General features: G+C 34.2%; 1 protein-coding gene across 1 annotated transcript; it reads left to right on the top strand.

The window, feature by feature from the left end:
* Positions 1-14,178: 14,178 nt before the first annotated feature.
* Positions 14,179-17,571, top strand: LOC111508800 (uncharacterized). The gene is made up of 5 exons (XM_074176940.1): positions 14,179-14,307; positions 14,361-14,527; positions 15,576-15,738; positions 17,033-17,227; positions 17,375-17,571. Exons 1-5 carry the CDS (start codon positions 14,233-14,235, stop codon positions 17,540-17,542), a joined length of 768 nt encoding a protein of 255 aa, XP_074033041.1. The 5' UTR covers positions 14,179-14,232; the 3' UTR covers positions 17,543-17,571.
* Positions 17,572-19,127: the final 1,556 nt, after the last annotated feature.

Raw genomic sequence — 19,127 nt, forward strand, 5'->3', positions numbered from 1 at the left:
CTGAGCAAGTTTTATTCATCATGAGATGACTTGAACTTGCAACTGAGTTATATCCTTATATACATTTCAAACTGTTCAGAAAGCACATGAGTATGACAAGTGTGGTCTTGCCGAAACGTCGTATAATGTCAAAGATGAACGGATGAACACCGGTGTATACATAAAGCTTCTTCATTCAGCGCCTATAATATATTGGGTTGTGTTTTTTTTTTCAATAAAATTGAATTTTATACTTACAGTAAAATTGAGTAGGTATAAAACAATAAATTAATGTGGAAGAAAAAATACTTTCGAAACAACTACCTACAGTGCATTTCTTTAATGTCCCCCCCTTTTATTTTTTGAATGGGTCAACTCAAAAAATTGAAATTTGGGATAATGAAATTAATGCATGAATACTTCATTTTAAAGTGAAATTGACAGACGAAACTTTCAAGCTGGCGACTGGGCGCCATTTGAGGAAAAAATTAAATGGAAAGGGGGGACTTTTGATACATCTTTTTGAAGCTCCTGACAAATGCTTCACAACCCTAGAATATAAGGTCAATATCTTCAACTACTACAAAATGGCGGAACTTTAAATAATTGCCTGAATACATTGACATTTAACTCCATAATATGAGGTAATAAGCTTGAGGTCAGTTCAGAAGATGCTCGAAATGGTTGCCTTGAACTTCTTCACATATGAACAGCCTATCCGATATTTCACGCCGAACATTTTCAAACACAGTAACGCTAGTTGCACACACACCGATTTTGGACGGCCAGTATAAAATCGGCCGATATTTTATTGGTAGCGGGTGCTTGCACACTCACCGAATTTTTATCGGTCAAACAATCAGTTGCTTTGTTGTCGTAATCAGCACGCACTACCAAAACGAAGTTAATGCATAGTAACTACAATTTCACCGAGCATTCGAGACTGGAATGGTCGGTAAAAAACCGGTGAGTGTGCAAGAGTGTATTTAGTCATGTACGCCACTACTTCCCGGTACTGCCGGCGATACAGTGGCAGTGGACGGCTGCTCACCGGTATTTTACCGGCGACGATCACCGGTAGGCATGTGTGCAAGGTCCCGTTCCCACATGTGATTCACTATTGGAATTTGGACGACCGGTACAAAGTCGGCCGTCCAAAATCGGTGTGTGTGCAACTAGCGTAACATCACTATCTCTACAAATATTTATTATTCTCTGAAACAACCTGATGTAAATCACTTACAAATATTACAAAACAATTCGAGGAGTCAGGTTGGTTACCGATTGCTAAAACCTGGCAGTTCCATCTACTCGTCAATACACATAAATTCCTCATTTACAAAAAGCCAAATTATATTTATGAAAGATATAAAACTTTCAAATCACAGAATAATTCGAGGACACGAAACCGTCACACTTTTATTATTCCAAAACACTCGACAACCTGCTTTTCTTGTAGTTTTATTTACAACTCTATCAAACAAGACATATAATGCTCTGCCCAGTGAATTTAGACACTACTCCATACATAATTTCAAGAAAAAGTTGAAAACATATCTGAAGTCTTCTGGGTAGATATTATATTCATGTTATGCCTTGCTCATATGGTTTTCCCTTTGTCTCACCTTTGTGTATATTTTGCTGTATATTTTACCTTATTTGAGCTAAATAGATTTTCAATATTTACTTTGGGAATTTATAACCTTTGTTTTTTCTTAGTCTCACAAAGATTCATGAACTACTCACTTACCAATGTATACTAGGTAATTATTTTTATATTTCTATATAAAACATGCTATCCCCCAGGTTAAGTTGTAAAACAGCCTCGGCTGAACTTCGCCCTCTCATTGATTTTTGTATTTACTTCATCTTTATAAACAAACAATGTTTATAAACAATGTATATCCAATACTGAAGCAGGTTCAGTTTCGTACACCTTTCGTTTCAAATAGCCCCTTGAAAAAGTCCAAAGGTGTTGAATCTGGCGAGCGGGCTGGCCATTCTGTAGGACCTCGACGGCCAAACCAACGACCGGGAAAAGTAGTATCCAAATAATTTCTTACTTGTCTGGAGTAATGTGGTTGTGCTCCATCTTGTTGGAATACAATATCCATATCGAATTCATTAGGATTCGTTTAGACGATTTCAGTGATGAGAGGGTCAACAATAGCTTCCAGCATATTCAAATACAGTGCCCCTGTTGAATTTTGATCAATATTCCTGCCCAAAGGTTGATTTTTTCTGGATATTGGGTATGTGTTTCCCGGGAAACGTGAGGGTTGGTGTCACATCAAAAACGGCAATTTTGTCTGTGAACATTGCCGTTTGAAAAAATGTACATTCGTCACTAGAACAAATATGGTGGAGATAGGTAGGATGCCTTACAATGGTTTCTGTCATGATTTCGCAAAATTCTGCGAATCAGGGTCATCTTCAGTTAATTGACGATGAACTACAGAGTTCATCTAGTATCCGTAGAGATGGTTGTACCTCAATTTTACCATGCCTTACACCTGATGATGATTTTCTTTCTCGAGGGTAGCTTCTCTTCATATGGCATTTGAGATGTAGGTAAGTGTAGCGAGCCGCGTCTTGCTCAAGACTGTCTTTTTTCAGCATGTTTTTATCGCAGTCATGCGATATCATATCATATCATATTATTCCTGTCGCCTTCACATCAGTTTGGACATGTTGTCGAAACGCTTTTATTTCAAGGTCTGGATGATTCTGGTACCATTGAGAGTATATTTTTGAAAAAAAAATTGATGCAGGTAAAGATTATCTCGTGGCCTCTGCAGTAAATTATGACATTACGATTGGTGGTAGTTTGTATACAAAAAATGACTGAAATACATGAAAATTAAATAAATGTGTCAAAGGTATTTTCCTGATTTGTACGTCCCAAGTACGTCTTCATTGGAATGTTTCTCTAATTTTATTCCATCGATGGTTTCGTTTGTTATAATATAATTCGTAAATTTAGTACAGGCGGCCAGATTTTCTTCATGGTAATTCCCTTTATCTTTCAATTGAAATTGTCCATCTACTTTGAATGTATGTTTTGCTACAGCAGATTTGTTGGCCTGAATATCGATTTAATATTATGTTTCACACTTGTCAGGTATGTTACAAAGTGACATCAAATAGGATCGTAGAGAAATTCCATAACATTTTCATTCATTTGTATTCCAAAATGAAGAAATGAAACAAAAAATTAATTTCGTTTTTTTATTTGTACATAATCGCTTTTGAGCTACAGAACCAGATCAATAAAAAAATTTAAGGTGATTCGGTTTGATCTTAGTACAGTAAATATAGAAAAATGTACTTCTCGTCCTTTAAAAATCATGCTGAAACTTTTTATCTCTACAAATTCATGATATATATTTTTAAAGTATGTAAAAATAAACATAGTTGGTCTCTCTTTCGAATATTTATTTCACAGTTCGTTTCTAATTATTATTATCACGCTTTTATTAGCTTCACCTATATGTATGTATGTTTGTTTGTAACTCTCAAGCTCGGGATCTGTATTTGACAGAATTATCGAAATTATTGCTTGATCTATTCGCGAGCAGATGGCGCTATACGTAACCTCCTTGATATAATTCGAACTCACTTTACATGTATTTCTTCATTTGAAAAAAGTATTTTTTTTTATTAACACGTGCGCCTACTGCCTTATTTGTAACCCTCCTTTGTGCGCCTGCTGCCTTCCTTAGGCTTGGTAGTTAATTTTCAGGCTCCCTCTCCGGAATCGGAAAATATCAATGGTCATTTTTCTAAACAATATACGGCTGATTGATCCCAAAGTTCAGATAAAATAATAAGAGTTTAAAAAGACTAAAAAACACGCTTTCATAGCATACAAAACTAGAAAATGAAAAATAAATATACCGTAAAATGAGGTGAATAGAAACAGTTTTCAACTTTGAACATAAATATCGTAAAGTATTATGAGATGTAAGGAATTGAAACCTACCTTGGTTTATGGGCCTTGCAGTCCTCTACAAACCTAGACCATTGTTTTTTCTTTTGAATACAAGAAAAAAAATCAAAACATGCTGTTTCTGTTCACCCCGGAGTGGGGTGAATAGAATCAGACACTGTTTTCCAAGTATATTTCAACTGCAGAACCTGTGGGGCTAATAGAAACAGTCACTACTGTCATGGGGTGAAAAGAAACAACACTTGGTTTGATAAAAAAATGTATGTAATGTAAATATCAAATTATAAATGACCAAATATCAAATTACAAACGACAAAATGAATCATCGCTGGTCAAGTTAATTCCATTAATAGGTGGTAAATTTACTCAGATCATCAAGGAAACTGATGCTTGTTTTCATACGAGAGGAAGACTTAGATGCTTCAACTGGCCGCATGAGTTTCTCTATTACATCGTCCTTCAGAAAAAAGAACTCTTCTTCAGTTGGTAAAAATGTGTTGTTAGAAATTGATTTCTTGTAAAAAACTCCAACATAACCATTATCTTCAAGGCGAGAGATTTTGCTAATGTACATTCGAAACACATTTCAAGTTTTCCCATATACTTTCACAATTGCAAATTCATCAACCTGGAGGTTATACTGTCAAGTTCTTGAGCATACCAGATTCTTCGGAGTCAGAATAAGTTCTGCATCACTATCTTGGAGAGAGTACTCTGACTCTTCTTCAGCTGAGGAATTAACATTTTTAGGTTTTCTTACTTTTCCATATTTGTTTTTTGACCTGCCTGTTATTTCATTTTTAGACGTACTAGAACTCCCATTGTCAGTGCTTATACTAGCACCACCAGTAGGTTCGACCTGAACTGGATATTCTGGAATTGGAAAATCTGCCACAGAAACACTTTTTCCAGGCTCAACAGAAACTTTCACACGTTTTTTGCGAGGTGCAGTTGCTTCTGGTTGTCTGAGAGCTTTCAAAAGTTTCATGAAAGTGTCGTCAATAGCAGCGACAGGAGTTGTGGCTGTTGGAGTTGTGGCTCCTGAGTCATCTAAAGATGTTTTGATTGCGACAGAGGCACAATACCACATTTTCTAAAACCTGCAATTATGTTCTCTGATTTACACGCTTCACATAGTTTTTTTTTAGTAAACTAGGGAAGAGCGGTCTACTCTGTTTTTATTCACCCCACACATCCTAAATATGTGACATAACCTCAAATAACATTCTGAAAATAGAAAAGTGTGTTATTTATACATTGTTAAAGTATGTTATCCTTTTTATAGGTATATAAAACTAAAAAATAGTACAAATCAAGAACATAACATGATAGGATATAATACTTACTAGTAACGTTTAGAAGATGACGAAATATCTGCTTGAAACAAAATGTATTTTTTTGCAATATATCTGACTCTCAATGCTACCAACCACATAAACTTATTTTTCCCTTCAAATGTAAAGTGTTATCAACTTGCAACAAGAAAATTACCCCTTTACCATTACTTTTACCCCCTGAAATGTGACATAAAACTATTTTGGAAGTTTTGTTACTATTCACCCCACTGTTTCTAATCACCCCATTTTACGGTAATTTAAAAAAAAAGACTAAAAAACACGCTTTTAAAGAACATCGAACTAAAAAATTCAAAATATTTTTTAAATAAGCTTAAAACAATAACGAACGAAAAATACAAGTATTATTGTGAAAAAAGCGTGGGCGCTTTGTACCATATTTTTTGTATATCAAGCGCCCGACACTTTGGATTTGGATGTTCACACGTTCCGTAACACACGGTATAGCCTTTTCCCACGTATTCGTCCTCTTTGTGTTATAATTAAGTGGTTATCCTAGAATTCCTCAACACATAATAGTACAAATTACAACACAGGTAGCGCGGGACGAATACCTTTGTACGGCATAAAGTGTCGCTTGTATTAGACACTAATCCCTGATTTACAAATTGAGCATCTTTAGTAGTTCGGTCGTGTAAAAGCCAGGATTATCGCGCAATTTATTATGTGTCGAAAAGGATTTTCTATTGTAGTAACTATATTCGGACATAATTTCAAAGCTGTTTTATTGAGGATTTGAAAAAATGACTAATTCTCCAACAACGTGAATCTCTTTTCGGCAAGCGCGTGTATTTGAAGTAATGACCCATCAGTGGGCGAAGAAAAGACTGTTACATTCATGAAAAATTAGTCATATATTGAAAATATCATGAATATTCAGTTTAATCTTCATAAGTAATAATAGAAATTGGAACCTCTGGCATTGTAACGGGTCTTCCAACAAGGATTTCCGAACTTTGATCTGTCAAATTAGTTGTCATTTATTCAGCCTCTTTTGGCAAATCACCATTTTTTTTTGTTACCTTGGAAGCTGTCTGACTTGTCCATTTAGTCCAAGTCTCCAGAAAACACTGCAGCCTCTTGGCTTATTGCGTTTATTTTCCCATCTTCTCATGACACCCAGTCTCGTTCCCTGTACTAGTTTGTACAGGTTCCGTGTTGGATATTCGTCATATTCTTCTGGACGTAATTTTGTACGTCCATATATTGCCTTCCTCCTGTGATTCAGTGCCTCAGATTCGCATAAGATGTGTAGAGCTGTTTCTTTCCCTTCGTTGCATAATCTGCAGCTGAGGTCTCCGTTGTACGGCCCCATTTTATTCAGGTATCCTCTAAGCGGACAATGACCGATTAGTAACCCTGTAATTATTCTGAGCCGATCCCCACTATATTGAAGTAGTTCTTCGGTTCTTTTCTCGGACGGTTCCCTAATGAAGATTCTACTGTGTTTGTTGCCAGGTTAGTATAGTAGCTAGGACAGTTCCAAATCAAAACCCCATGTATTTTCTTATGGAGGTTCATTCTGGCAATTTTGGATCCTGCGACCAATCAGAGCGCTCCAAATTGTCACGTGACCCAGATGCATCGTCGCGAGTACACCACACTGGCGCCACCTATGAATCACTAACTGAACTATCTATTGGTTGAAGAAGGACACTGTAACCACTAATCCTGGCGCTACCTATGAGTCACTAGCTGAACTATTTATTGGTTGAAGAAGGACACTGTAAACACTAGACATATGGGTGTTGTCATGCGACGCAGTATGCGCAGTTGCCGGTTTTATGATGTCTGTCAATACGGATCGGTGTCCAGTCGGTCCAGTCCAGTCCAGTCGGTTGTCCAGTACTCTGTGTGCTTCTTATTGATCCATGTCCTAATCTGGTTTCGTACCAATAATTTTGGTACCCCCAGAGCTGGTTCAGGATCTATATATGAAGTTGATGATCCGCGTCTAGCGCATTCATCAGCTTTATCATTACCTGTGATTCCTGAATGCCCTGGCACCCAATACAAAGTTAATTTGTTCATGTTTGCAAGTTCATTCAGTTCTTCATGGCATTCCCAGACCAGTTTTGATGTCACCTTCGGGTTTGTCAGAGCCCCTAGTGCGCTCTTGCTGTCTGTTAAAATATTGATCCGCTTATTTCTTTGAGGTCTCAATTTAATAAGCCTTGCACACTGCAAGATAGCATACACTTCCGCCTGAAAGACGGATGTGTATAGTCCTAGCGGATAGCTAACCAAATCACCATAGACGGATATAGCATTCAACAACAAGTGGAAAATATGAAACTGTTTAATCAATGTTGAACAATGTTGGCCAGGTCATCACTGTCAACGACGAGCAGTATAGGTATGAATCGGATGATTCAGACAGTATAGGCCTGAATCGGATGATTTGGACACCAACGACATGTGGTTTCAACTGAACGACGCTACGTGCCACACAGCGCATGCCACATTCAGAGTTGCCAACCGTAGTGGAATTCCGCTACTGTCCGCGGCGTAGCGGATTTGAACATAAAGTATCGGAATTTTTCTTCAAATAATCAATATTGAAAAAAATATGAAAGTGGACAGCACTCGAAACTGACAGCTGACACTTGAATAATTGAATGCACAGTCAATACGTTATAGTCTTAGTAGCTGAGGCCATTACATGATGAAAGAGAAGAAGAATATTTTTGGATATTTTCATTCATATAATAAACTATATTACCTCCTCAGAGTAACAAAAGAATAGAGAGGCCTTTTCCATCCTTACATTGAAGGCAGCATAACTTTGTTTCTTTACGGAAAGTAAGTTGGAGGGATATTATATATTTATAAAATAAATTATTTCAGGTGAAAATGTATTCTGTTCAAATAGGTTCTAGAGGAAATCTGATTTATTATTAATGATTATGGAAATGGGGCCATATTTTCTACCACCTACTATATTTTTATTTATGTATGGCTTTATAATGAAGCGCGTGGTTTACTGGATTGAAATTAAATTATTTCAAATGAACTAATTCATAGCAATGATAAATGTTAATTTCAAAAGTAACAAACTTTGCCTCATATAATCTGATGAAGAAGTTTGTGATTTATTCTCAGATTCTTTATATCGGACCTCACAAACCGCTGGTTTGTGAGGTCCGATATAAAGAATTTTCGATTAGAAATCATGAACATTTATAATTACAATTGAGGTTTGATATTATTGTGTGATTTCATTCAAAATTGGTATCTAGGGGTCTTGGTGGACCGACATTATGAACGGGAATATTTTTGATGTTTGTAATTATCATTTTTTGATCTTATTTATTCTTAAACATTTTTTTTTGAAACTAGGTTTATATTATTTCATTATTTGACATATCCCAACCAAAAAAGGTAAACAAAATGACAACCGTAATTTATCTGTATGCAACTCGAGAGCCTCGTGCAGGGAAAAAAACCAAAACGTAAATCATATTCTTTGTGTGACGTAAGTTAGTTGTTGAATGAGCAATAACAGATTTAACACCGTTTGCACAAGAATAACTATTTAGTATACCTACAACCTGAACATTGAACAAAAAGCTTTTTAATTTGTTGATCACAGAATGAATATGACCCGCACACATATGAAAAACATATTTTTCATGTTTGAATACAGTTTTTTTCATTAACATTAATAATTTTTCGTAATTATAGAATTCGTCAGCATGAATTATTGAGAAAAAAAAACAATGTAGGTCCAAAAGACCCCATTTTGAATGAAATCACATAGTAATATCAAACCTCAATCGGAACTATGAATATTCATGATTTGTACTCGAAAATTCTTTATATCGGACCTTGTTCATGAAATCTGGGAAAAAATCACAAATTTTTCCATCTGATTATATGGAGCGAAGTTCATTACTTTTGAAATTAACATTTATCATTATTATGAATCAGTTCATTTGAAATAATTTAATTTTAACCCAGTAAACTACGCGCTTTATTATAAAGCCATACATATATAAAAATCCAGTAGGTGGTAGAAAAACTGGCCTCATTTCCATAATTATTAATAACAAATCAGATTTCCTGTAGGAACTATTTAAACAGAATACATTTTCATCTCAAATTATTTATTTTATAAATATATAATATCCTTCCGACTATCAACTAAACCATCCGCCACTGTTTTAGGGTCCAACTTACTTCAAATTCAAACCAACTCTCCATAACCTCTCATTACCTGCCATATAGAAAAGGAAACTACGATACTCGTTTCAAAATACATGTAGGTATTGTTTTGGTATAGGCATAGCAACTCTATGTCTTATCATTTCTCCGAGATTACCTCCAATATCTTGAAAATAAAAGTCTCAGCTGTCTCATAAATTATATGGAACAAATTACAGGGAAAATGGAAGATAATTCATGTGATTGTAGCTTGAGCGAAAGAGCTACCGCAGTTGAAATTGACGAAAACAAACTTTTTCTCAACATTGGTTGTCTAATTCCAACTTGAAAAGATGGATTAGACCTGTCGTGAATGATCATTAAAGAGCTCAGTATGACTATACGTACGTGCATGAACAAATTGATATTCATTTTTACTTTTCAAAATCATCATTTTAAGCTAAAAAATATTCGTTCGAGACGACAGCTTTCAAAAATTATTTGCTGTAAATTCAGATAACTAAACTGAAGATGAAACGGTACCTGGTTTGGTTTTTTTCATTCAATCAATCGTCTATCAAATTCAAGTGAAAAATATTGTGTCTGTTAAGTCCAAGGCAAAAAATGGCAGTAGTTAAAAAGGGAATATTTTCAGGAGAGATTAGTTTTTTGGGAAAAACTTGTTTTGATTTTACTTCTTTGTCGTTAAACAAAATAGTGGAAAAGTTCCAAAAAAAAGAAGAAAAATAATTACGATAAAAATCTTCGAGCTTAACCAGTGCTACTACATTTGTCTTTGTATATAGATTATCCATACCATTGTCTCCATACAAAGCTACTATATACCCCAGAATAGTAACACTACCCTTGTATACCAAAAGGATTGTCTAATAAATCTATAGACAATACCAAAAGCTAATTTTAAACAATCGTACTAGTTGCGGCATCTGTATTCTAAAGGATGAAAGTAAGTACACTGTAGCAAAGTACGTAACTGAAGGAAACTATCATGAATGGAGCTGCACCGTATGGTTTGGCTCAGTTCATTCAATCTTCGCTAGATGCTGATGAGAATATAACAGTAATTGCTATCTGAAATCATCTATGGAAAACATCAAAAAACAAAGTCCCCTCCGTTTTGTCTGTTTGTCTAAACACAGTAATCACAAACCACCTAACGAATTATTTTCATCAGTTTTCACCAAGAGAAGGAGTGATTCAAGAGAAAGGTCGGATAGTCTATAAACAAAAATCGTATTTCAGTCTTTTCTGTTTTCTCTTGTCTTATTACAATATTCACTGGCCTGATTTCATATACAGCGTGACTTACGGTCGATGGTAGGTTAGACGTTTCTGGAAAACGCAAAGCATGATTTTTCTGAAAATTACACCTCTCACATTTCCTTACCTGTTCTATCGATCTAAAATATTTTCAGCATTGCGGCGTTGCCCCTTCTACCAATAAGTCCTAGCAATTATATTTTTTAAATGGAACACCCCGTATATTAATACATTTTTGGAATCTGTTTAAAAAATCTGTTTAAAATCTGTTTTTCCATTAATCAGCTGCCGACCCCATACGAACGACAACTCTCAGAAGTTGAGAAACTTGTGCGAGCTAAGGACTAACGAGGTCTTACCTTTTAACGTGTGATTCCTCTAGTGTTTTAATACGTTTTTGTTGATAATGTCCTATACCTATCTCTATCTGTTTTCGAGATAAAAAATAAATTGTGCTAAATATGGTCCAAAACATAGCCTTAATTGAAATTAAGTACATCAGTACTCTCAATTCATGAAAAGTTGATATTTTGATGGTAGTTTGGGCAAACTCGAAATATTCAAATAACACCAAGAAATCGACTCCATATCATACAGGGCGTGCTAAAATTACTATTATTTCCATTGTGCATAAAAGTAGTGGAAAGTTCATTTTTTCAAATGAAACCCCCTGTATATTACTCAAACATTGAGCACAATTTATTTTTTATCTCGAAAACAAATAGAGATAGGTATAGGACATTATCAACAAAAAAGTATTAAAATACCAGAGCGATTCCAAAAATGTATTAATATATGGGGTGTTCCATTTAAAAAAATTAAGTTGCTAGGACTTTTTGATGGAAGTGGCAACGCCGCAATGCTGAAAATATTTTAGATCGATAGAACAGGTAAGGAAATGTGAGAGGTGAAATTTTCAGAAAAATCATGCTTTGCGTTTTCCAGAAACGTCTAACCTACCATCGACCGTGAGTCACGCTGTATTCTTGTTTGGGCTATCATTTGATAAATGGCGCGAACATTCGGTTGCCCACATAAAATATACATATTCTTAATTCTTCTCGTTTATTGAAAACTGCCCCGAATTGGAATTGAATATGAGAAAAAAATCTAAAACGTTAGAGGAATTGAATAAGGAAAATATTTTGAACTTTACGTGTCCAGGCCAGTTATTGTGAAAATAAGGTGTATTTTTATAAATTGTACCTACTGTAATTTCAAACAGAATATTTTTGGGAACATAATTTTTGTGTTACCTAACTAGGAAAAACTTGGGTATCATTCCTACAAACCAATTGTATTTCGAATTGCATAAATTGCTTTCAAAAGTGGAAAAGTTTTTGGAAAAGGTTTTGTTTCAGCAAAATCAATCCATTTATAGCAAGTTTACATTTCAAACTTTTTCACTATGAGCATCTACTCTGGTAATATGGAATATGGTCTATATTTGATTAGTTTCTTTAGGTAAAAAACTTCCATATTTTTTTTTTCATTTTAAAATATATTTCAAATGACATTAAAAATAAAATAAATACAACAATAAAAATTAATTGGCGCTCCGGGGCGACTTCATTGATTCCAGTGGCGCATTTGCTTTTTCAGATGCAGGAAAACCCGGAAAAACCTGCAGCACCACATCATCTGAAGATCTTGATCCAACAATGTCCTCTCTCTCATAAAACAAAATGTAGGGTGTCTCCAGAGGCTCCAATAAATTCAATGCATCGCCAGAACACTTCGTGACACGACTATCGTCAAACTTAAACCAGTCCGTTTCTTCTTTGACCAAGGCGTAATAATGACCACGTTCAACGCCAGAACCACAGTGAACAATGACTGCATGAATATTATAACAGTGGTCTGCTAGGTTGAAATGTTCATCTATTTCGAACCTTCCAAAGAGTTTCTTGCTTCCGTTAGAGGTTGAGTCTTGTTTGAATATCATCAGTGTTATTATTAGATTGACTGGTGCCTCAGCTATACTTGTTTCCTTATAACAGTCAGTTAGTTTGGCGCATGTTTGACAATACAGTTGATCATCACCTGTTAAAAATTCCATTTTCAGATGATTTAACAATAAGCTTTGCACGGACTGGTAATTAGTCGTATTAGGAAAAGCTAGATGAAGTTCCAGAAATTCACATAAGTTTTCAGTACTTCTTGAACATTTACCACAAAGTAAACAAATGAGGATTTTTCCAGCAAAAGATTTACAAACACAAGACGAGATGGGTTGTACGGAATCATTCAGTCCAGAGCGGCTGGGAGTATTGATTTTGCTATTGTTTTGCTCACGAAGAGTATTCAACAAGAACCCCAAGAATTCGGAACAATCCTCTTGTTGTCCTAACGAGTATCTAGTGGACTTCAAAGACTCCAGGAAATCGGTTGGAGGGAAAGATGATACCTTCTTACGAAACTGCAGCTGCATGAACAGTTGTTTGAGTTTGATGAATAAGCAGGAAACATTCTCGTTCTCGTTCATCATTAAAACTTCGTTCTTGAAATTCTTCGTCATGAACAACACTTGTAAAATGCTATTCATGTAACAAGTGTTTCCTAAATTATCCAATCCAATTTTCTTCTCTAGATTTTCAGGACAACTCTCTACTGATTCGTAAAGAAGAACACGTTTCACAGAATCTCCATAAGAACCATTTCTCAAGCTGCGATCGATCCTTCCAAGTGAAAAAGGGTTTCGTAGAGGGATCGATTCGGCTCTTGCTTCAAGAAGCGCTTCCACTGAAATGGTACCAATTCTACGAGGAATGCAACTCATTTCTTGGGGCCAAGAATGACCTGAGTCCACTGACCGCACTGAAAAAGAAGAAGGTGGATCAATCACTTGTGAATTAACCTTGATAGGAGACTGATAAATATCCACATATTTTGGCTTGTTTCGAAGAGGTTTCAGTTCCGTACTGAAATTAGGGCAATGCATGATCTCATCAAAATTATGTGAAGGAGGAATAGTTCCAAGTACTGAAGCAGCATTGCCACGTTGAATAGCAATACTAATTCTTTCTAACAAAAAAGAGGTAGAACGGTGATCTTTCGTTGCTTGGCCTATTCTCCTTCCGAGTTCATGAACGAATAACAGAGACTCCGGGCCATTAACACCAAAAGTTTCAACCGCTACTGGATGGAACAGATAGTTGTTTCCAAGATTTTGGTATTTTTTCCTTTTCAATTTCTCGCCAGACAATGCTGCAGTTCCAGCAGACTTGGTACTTTCGGCTAGATGGGAAGCCGCGACCGTGTCAACGCAAGTAAAGTCCCATACCACAGGTTTACCGTATTTCCATGGTATGAGAGACATGCCATCTGGTCGTTTACCATCATCTCGATTGGTACCTAAGGGTTCCAGAATTGCAGGAACATCCGCTGACAACATAGCTCTTTTCAATATGTCGTTCACTTGGTGATGTCGAGATATATATTGTTGTTTACGTTTATTCGTCTCAAGTATAACCTAGCAACCAAAACATCAAAACTTTACCCTAAAAACCTGACATATTTCAAAAAATGTTTGAGATTGCGAACTTGAAAGCGTTTAGAGATCTGAGTGCAGATCAAAAAAGGCATACAACGTTATTGAAAGTCAGTTTTAGATGTACATTACCTAAGTATATTCTAATTTCACGTTATTGCAGGAAAAGAAAATTATTCTTTATGCAGCTACTTTACTAGATAGCGAAAATTTGGAAGTAGTAAGTTTGTGTTTGGACATTCTGGAGAATTTCATATCAAATGAAGATGCTCACGCATGTCTGTTGTCCACTTTTGGTGTGTATGAAGCTTTAGAAGCATTGTCAATAAAGTGAGTACATTTTTTTCAAAAATTGTGTGTAGTCTGGAATTTTTCTTACATATTGAAGCAGACCCCCAATATCGCTGTAATTATCTCAAAATGAGTTTTTTTCATTGAAGTACACAACGTCTTTCACAAGCAATACCTCCATTATTTGAAACAATAAAAAGGTATTCAAAAAATAACTATCAACTAAATAAAAAGTACTATTACTAAATCAAAATATTCATTAATAGTCACCACCATCATTTTATATGTACGGTATACTATGTTTATATTGAAGTTATGTAGAAATAAAAAGCTAATTATAAAATAGAACGTTATTGTAGTAAGACAATATATAATTGATGAATTTGGCAGTCACAAATAAATCTGCAATATGGTAAAATTGTTGATGTCATACCGGCGCAAACTACGTTTGTATTTATAAATTCACTGTTTGAGGAACCTCACAGCTTAAATATGATCCCTACAATTTCGGTATCTTTTAATATTTCCGTAGGATCGTTATTTTTCGGTATACACTCGAGAAAAGGGTGTAAAATATTATCATTGTCTTATTACGTTTACTTTCGATTTTACGAGAATAAAATGTTAGGAACAAAGGTGTTTTAAATTAAATTTCCTACAATTTCGTTCCTTACCAATTTTTCTTAGGATCGATATTTTTCGATTTATACCTGTGACGCACGCTTACGGTAAAAGAAAAGAGGGCTGTAAATAATCAGTTTCTCGAACAGTATAACTTGTTCAATAAAACAAAATGACAAAATAACCCCCTCGCTTGTTTTCGTGTAAAAATCGAAAAATATTGATGCTATCATGTAAAATTCAAAATAAAGAAGTTATTCAATAAACAAAAATCAACCCTTGAATTCAAGATAGCGGAGGACGCAACGTGTCTTGTATCCTGGGAACTTAAATTTAGACTGCCAGTGAGCCCCCCCAAGAAATCCGAAAGAAATTAGCCTGTCAAAATGTTTACGTTGCTGGCCCCTGTTTTAGCTAATTCGTTAAACTATTGATGATACTTCAATGTTTTCACCGCATGTTTTAGAATGAGAAATAAAAATGAGAAGTTATACCAAAGATCTGTGGAAATCACGGATATTTTGAGAAATTCTGCACCCCCTGCATATAATACAAGGAGTAGGCTGAAAACTGGCCAATCTTCAAGGAGGCAGCAATTATTTTCATTATTTATAGAGGATTTGAACAAGGTAACGCTTTTAAAAACATATAAGTAAAAATATAAACTTTCAGCCTGAACATTTTTTACATGGGGGTTGTAATCTTCCATTTAATCACACGAAGAATTTTGTACAATAATTCTTTTCCATGAATATACATGCATTTGTAATGATAATGTAAGTTTATTCATGGATAAATACAATAATATTTCAGAATATATACGTTATTATGAATAATCTAAGATATGAACCTTACGCAGATAACTTGTAAGGTTAACTAAAATATGTAAACCTAAATTCACACAGTTATTCTATAATTTGTACGAGCATTTAAAAATTGCTTCAATTTTGATTATTCAGAAGATCATCAAACATTTTTCTATAAGTTTCAGTTATCCAATTCTTGTTTCTTTTTTTTGGAGGTTAAAAATGATTTTATTTCTGACCGGGATATTATAAGCTTATATCGTCATAGTTACGCTATCAATAAAGAGGGTCATAACTCCCTTGGGACATTATAGATTTTATAATTCCCTCTACCTTTCACAAGTAAAAATAAATAGAAATGAAAACTGAAATGAAAAATATGAAACATATTTTATTTATTCACGTCATTACAAACAATAAATGTACAATTTTGAAATGTTCCCTGTTCTTGAAAATATGCCAGAAATACAGTTTCAGTGACATCTTTTGGCATAACATTTTTCCGTGTCAGCCAGTCCAGATATATCTTGTATTCTTTTTGGTATACGGCTTCACTTTTCGATGGAATTAATGATTCTCTTGCTTGTTCAGCTTTTTTCAAAATATCCTCCATTATATTTGGGGTAGAAAACACGTTTTCACCGCAAACACAGCTTGATAACAAAGTTCTGTTTATAAACAAGTAACATAGCAACAACCTAGCAACAAGAAAACTCTACTATAATCAACGGTACCTGATTCAAATATACCGGGAAGGTAATGAATTGGTACATTTTTCCGTTTCAAAAATGAACAAAATTTTATTGAAATCGGTCAGAAATAAAATTATCTATGTACCACGGGAATTAATGAGCCTTAATAACCTCAGGCAATTGCTGTCCCTCGGGCCAGAGGCCCTCGGGACGCAAACTTTGCCATCGGTAATTAAGGCCCTCCTAATTCCCTTGATACATAAATAACTATTATTTTCTTGAATTCGTCTAGTATTTTATTTCATTCGTGAATATAAAAAATATTTTTTTCCTATAATAATGAAGATTTCCAGATTAATTTCTTGCTCATTTTTCATTTCAAGCGAAAGTACATTTTCTCTCCTTATCATTATTTTTTCTTTTAGCAAAGCGCAGTTAAACTCGAGAAAGTACTTACTAAAATCAGAGGTATTATATCATTCATAATCAACACAGAAATAAAGAGGTGTACTGTTAGAATATGTTCGAAAATAAATGTAAAGGAAGTTATAGATAAAATATTCAATAAATGTTGTCTGAAAGCTTTAGTAGTCACTAAAAATCTTCAAACTGGAATCGAGGTGAGTTTAATCTTTTTCACTAGTATGACTTTTATTGAGTTGCGGGAAAGGTGAATAGTAATTATTAGTGATGGATATAAAAAAGCCTTCATTACATCCACAGTTTATTATAATTGCATATAAGCAATAATGACTTCATCATTACAGGAGTTCAGAGATGTTTCAAGAATCAGCCCAAGTAAAAGTTACTTGGAATATCCAGAGGAAATATATTCTCCCAAGAAAACAGCTATTTCCGAAAAAAACCTTGTTCAAAACTCCAACAGTATACTGAAATCTGTAATGAATATGTGGAATGATGCTTTTTACTGGTGAACATCTGAAATAAAAGAATTATATACCTATGAAGTATTTATTTTTGTGACATTTTCAAGTCAGATGCAGGCAATACAAAATATCTTACCAGATCAATAAAAATTCAACTATAAAAATGGAATGTCAAAGCGAAGTTTGTTTGTTAAAGTGGAAAAGGCAACAGTTCAATGTTTTTGGCGATACTAATAATCAATCAAGATGTTGAATGAATTAGAAGAGAAACAATCATATAATTTAATAATTGTACAACGAAATTATGAAAGAATTAAATTATCGACAGTAGTAATACTTTCGAATTTGTTTGAGAAATCCTGGCTATCTAATGGTTGAAACTAAAGTTGTCTTTGAAATTCTAAGTGAATTTTTTTGGCATTATTTTTCATGTCAAAAATCAGTCTTCAATCATACAACTTGGTTGTCACAATAAAAAAATTAATAAATATCACAAATTTTTTCCAACACTCGGACTATATTTTAGAGCTGGTATCACATTTCCAGGCACCCAGCAAATTTAATTTCTAGACCCATTATTTTTCACACAAAAATCATTCTGGGAAAAATTTCAAATTGCTTGTTTATTTTATAAATTTTGAACAAAAGTCTTTTTTTAATGAAAACCGAAAACAAAAACAAGTTATCATGACATAACTTTTTTAAAAATGATTAATGGGCATACCAAAAAAAAAACCGAGATATTTCCCGAGAAAATTTCATTTATGGATTACTCAATATTACCAATACTGAATATTATCATGATATATAATACATAAGCTGTTCATAATTTTGGAAAGAGTTCTTGACAATTCAGAATATAATCTGTTTAAAAAAAAATCTGTTTAAAATCTGTTTTTCCGTTAACCAGCTGTCGCACCCCTACGAACGACAACCCTCAGAAGTCGAAACTTATGCGAGCTAAAGATTAACGAGGTCTTACCTTTTAACGTGTGATTCCTAACATTATTTTAATAAACTGTATCAGGAGTGAATCCAGTTCAACTGTTCTTTTTTTTTGTGAAATAAAAGTTTTTGGCGTTCTACTTTTCTATCATTAAATAAAAATGAGGAAAATTTCATGAGAAAAAGTAATTTTTATGCAATTTAATGTTTATATGAAAGTATTTGTTTCGAAAGGACTTTTTCCTGATGATAAAAAATAAATAAAACCGAGGTATTCAACCAAAACGTTTTGTATTAATCCAAAATTGTCTAACAGAGATGACACATTCATACAAATCCAGTTTCATTGAATATGAGCAATATAACTAGATTCAAGTACCAGTCTTTCAGTCTTTAGATTATAAAGATCATGTAATACTGATCACAAAAACAGAAAGAAAAGAACTGAAATGATGAATTCACTAATTCAGAAAAAACATCATGAAAATCGAAATTGGATAAAGGTGGAATCATTGCAATTTTAAAAAAGGAGAATATATGAAGTTGTGAAAGATAATAAATATCAGAAAGAACCATAAGTGATTGTAAAATAGTAAAAAGTGTATATGTATGTGTATGTATATGAAACTTAGGTACCATTATCGTGTCCAAATGATGATGGAATGTGATTTGCCCAAAAAACGGCCTG

Source organism: Leptinotarsa decemlineata, unplaced genomic scaffold, assembly GCF_025532065.1.
Source record: "Leptinotarsa decemlineata unplaced genomic scaffold, Ldec_3_MD MMD2_tig00002082_RagTag_RagTag, whole genome shotgun sequence".
NCBI lineage: Eukaryota > Metazoa > Arthropoda > Insecta > Coleoptera > Chrysomelidae > Leptinotarsa > Leptinotarsa decemlineata.